Below are 2,383 nucleotides of genomic sequence, written 5' to 3'. Positions count from 1 at the left end.
AGTATTATAAAACAAATTTTTTTCACAGAGGGAGTTATCTTCTGGAGGAGTACAGGGGCAGACACACAAATAAATCAATGCTTACTTCCCCCTTACAGGGCTAGGATCGAGGACCAGGCTGAAAAACTAATTTAGCTAACCATGAGTGTATAAATGAACTAATTTCAGCTTAATACTATAGCTTAATAAATTTGGGAGAAAAAGAAAGACAAAGTAATATATAACTGGGATAGAAATCCAAACAAATCTATTTATTTGAGGATAACAGCTATGTCATTTCATTTCGTGGGAAATGACTTGGTGGTAGTGTTAAATATTCCACTAAAAATTATTCAAAAATTACACAATCTGGTAATCATAACTAAGTATACCACTGCTTGCTAAATATTTTTCCCATTTTCAAGTATTTCTAAATTATATTCTCATGATGCTTCTTTATAAAATACTACTCACTTGCAAGAGATGCAAGGTGAGGTTGGATATGTATCTCTTTAAGAAGCACTGCTGCAGGAAGGTGAATGGTAAGGTCGCACCAAGCCTCCTCTGGTAGAAAGATGTAGGACCATGCAGCAGAGCGAGCTCTTCTATGTGGAGGTGTAGCCTGCAAAAGCACTTCAGCTGGTTGGGCAGTAGGACTGCTCGATGTGATTGTACCTAGAGATGATATTTTAAATAAAATAAGAACTTGCAAAAAAAAATGCAATAAAGCATTAAGAAATAGTCAAATCATACTAATTAAACTAGGAAAATTAACTGAAATCATGAACATCTGATGTTATTAAAATAATCATCTTTATTCTAAGATGTTAATATCTAGGATGGTTATGAATTAGAAATAAGAAAAATATAAAAAAAACTATGTAGGCTGGAAAAAAGAGTAAATATCTAAATTCAAAACATTTTCTAAAGATAGTATCAGTTAAGAAGGAACAAGTCATTTCAATCTGATTAATATTTAAAAGGAAAACTGATATAAGAATCTCTAGTTTCATAAATTGTGTTTAAACTTAAAAATAAAAGGAAACTTTATTGCTAAAGAACTGTTAAAACATTCTTTCTAATCAGTAGCGTGTTTTGACATCCACTACCTTTAAATTCAACAGCTTGTAATTAAAACGTTAACAGTATCTCATCATCAACTTACTTCAACAACTAATTTGGCTTCATACCAGTGAATAAACAAAACAAATTCATATCATCAAGATTTAATAACACTTCTCTTACCCAGGGGTGCAAAGTTATGGATCCCTTCGGCATTGTCGGGCTCAGAAGCTAGTATTCTTGTTTTCAAAGTGCTGTCAACAGCTTTATTTGGACCAGAATCAAGAAATTTCATAATAGTAGATACCATGCTTCTTGCAGTGTTCACAATAGCCCTTGTACTAGTAACCATATTGTTGCATATGAGCTGAACACCACCTAAATTTACAAAGAATATAAAATGAAAACTACCTTAGGATAGATGGTTCAACGTCAAGAGTCAATTTTCACAAAAGACTACAAAAATGAGAACATACTATCACATGATTATACTTAAACAGTAGTTTCTGGAGTTTTATCTTACCCATATCGTGAAATGCTTTCAAGGCATCACTAGTATCCAACACTCTCAAAATGAACCACAATAATGGCTCGGATAACTGGCAAGTAGCAAGAGAGCCCTAAAAAATAAAATATGCACATGTTATTTTACATTTTCCTATGAATAAGGACTACTAAAATTCTTAGTAATGTAATATTCCTTTATAGTCAATTTTTGTAAATTCAGTCTGCCAAAATACATGAATCAGAAAGGAAGAGAAGTAGCTCCTCTCTGAACTCAGAGCAGTTTTTAAAGCATCTGTCTTCACCTATTATCTCTTTGTATTTTCCAATAGAGAAATAAATATATTCAACAAATATTTAGGAAAATGGTAATTATATACTGACATTAAAAAGACTCTAAGAAATTGTTTTAAAATCTGCATTTCAAAACGGTATATGGACTATAAAGTAATATAATCAAACTGGCTCCTAAAATTTCATTGTTAAAAAGGAACTACAAAAAGCAAAAATTTTCTTATTTTTCTTTTTAAATTGCACTAATTCCTTCTAACTAAAAGAAAGCTAAATATGCAACATAAATTTGAAAAAATACTCATATTAAATTTTCTTATAGAACATCTTGGTATTCCAGTGTGCTATTTTTAGGGAAACGGAAAGATCTACTTCTTGGGATTATAGAAAAAAATCTAAAATTTAAGAACACATTAAATGCTTTATTCTTATATTACTGTGGTCATCTTTGAAAATACCACTTCAAGGAAGCTTTACTGTGCAACTTTTATTAATAATCCATAGCCCTTACCTACTGATGCTTTTCACTGTCCAATATATAATATGA

At 31.0% G+C, this 2,383-nt stretch overlaps 1 protein-coding gene across 1 annotated transcript in view; it reads right to left on the bottom strand.

The window, feature by feature from the left end:
- BIRC6 (baculoviral IAP repeat containing 6) overlaps nt 1-2,383 on the bottom strand; it is a 262,303-nt gene that overhangs the window by 120,439 nt on the left and 139,481 nt on the right. The window contains exons 45-47 of the mRNA XM_012652423.1: nt 1,565-1,661; nt 1,225-1,419; nt 454-654 (exon numbers count right to left, since the gene is read on the bottom strand). Coding sequence (XP_012507877.1) covers nt 454-654; nt 1,225-1,419; nt 1,565-1,661 — 493 coding nt within the window. The remainder of the gene's footprint in view (nt 1-453; nt 655-1,224; nt 1,420-1,564; nt 1,662-2,383) is intronic.

Source organism: Propithecus coquereli, unplaced genomic scaffold, assembly GCF_000956105.1.
Source record: "Propithecus coquereli isolate 6110/MARCELLA unplaced genomic scaffold, Pcoq_1.0 Scaffold39, whole genome shotgun sequence".
NCBI classification, from domain to species: domain Eukaryota; kingdom Metazoa; phylum Chordata; class Mammalia; order Primates; family Indriidae; genus Propithecus; species Propithecus coquereli.
Note: the sequence above shows the minus strand (reverse complement) of the source record. Positions and strands in the feature narration are given on the sequence as shown.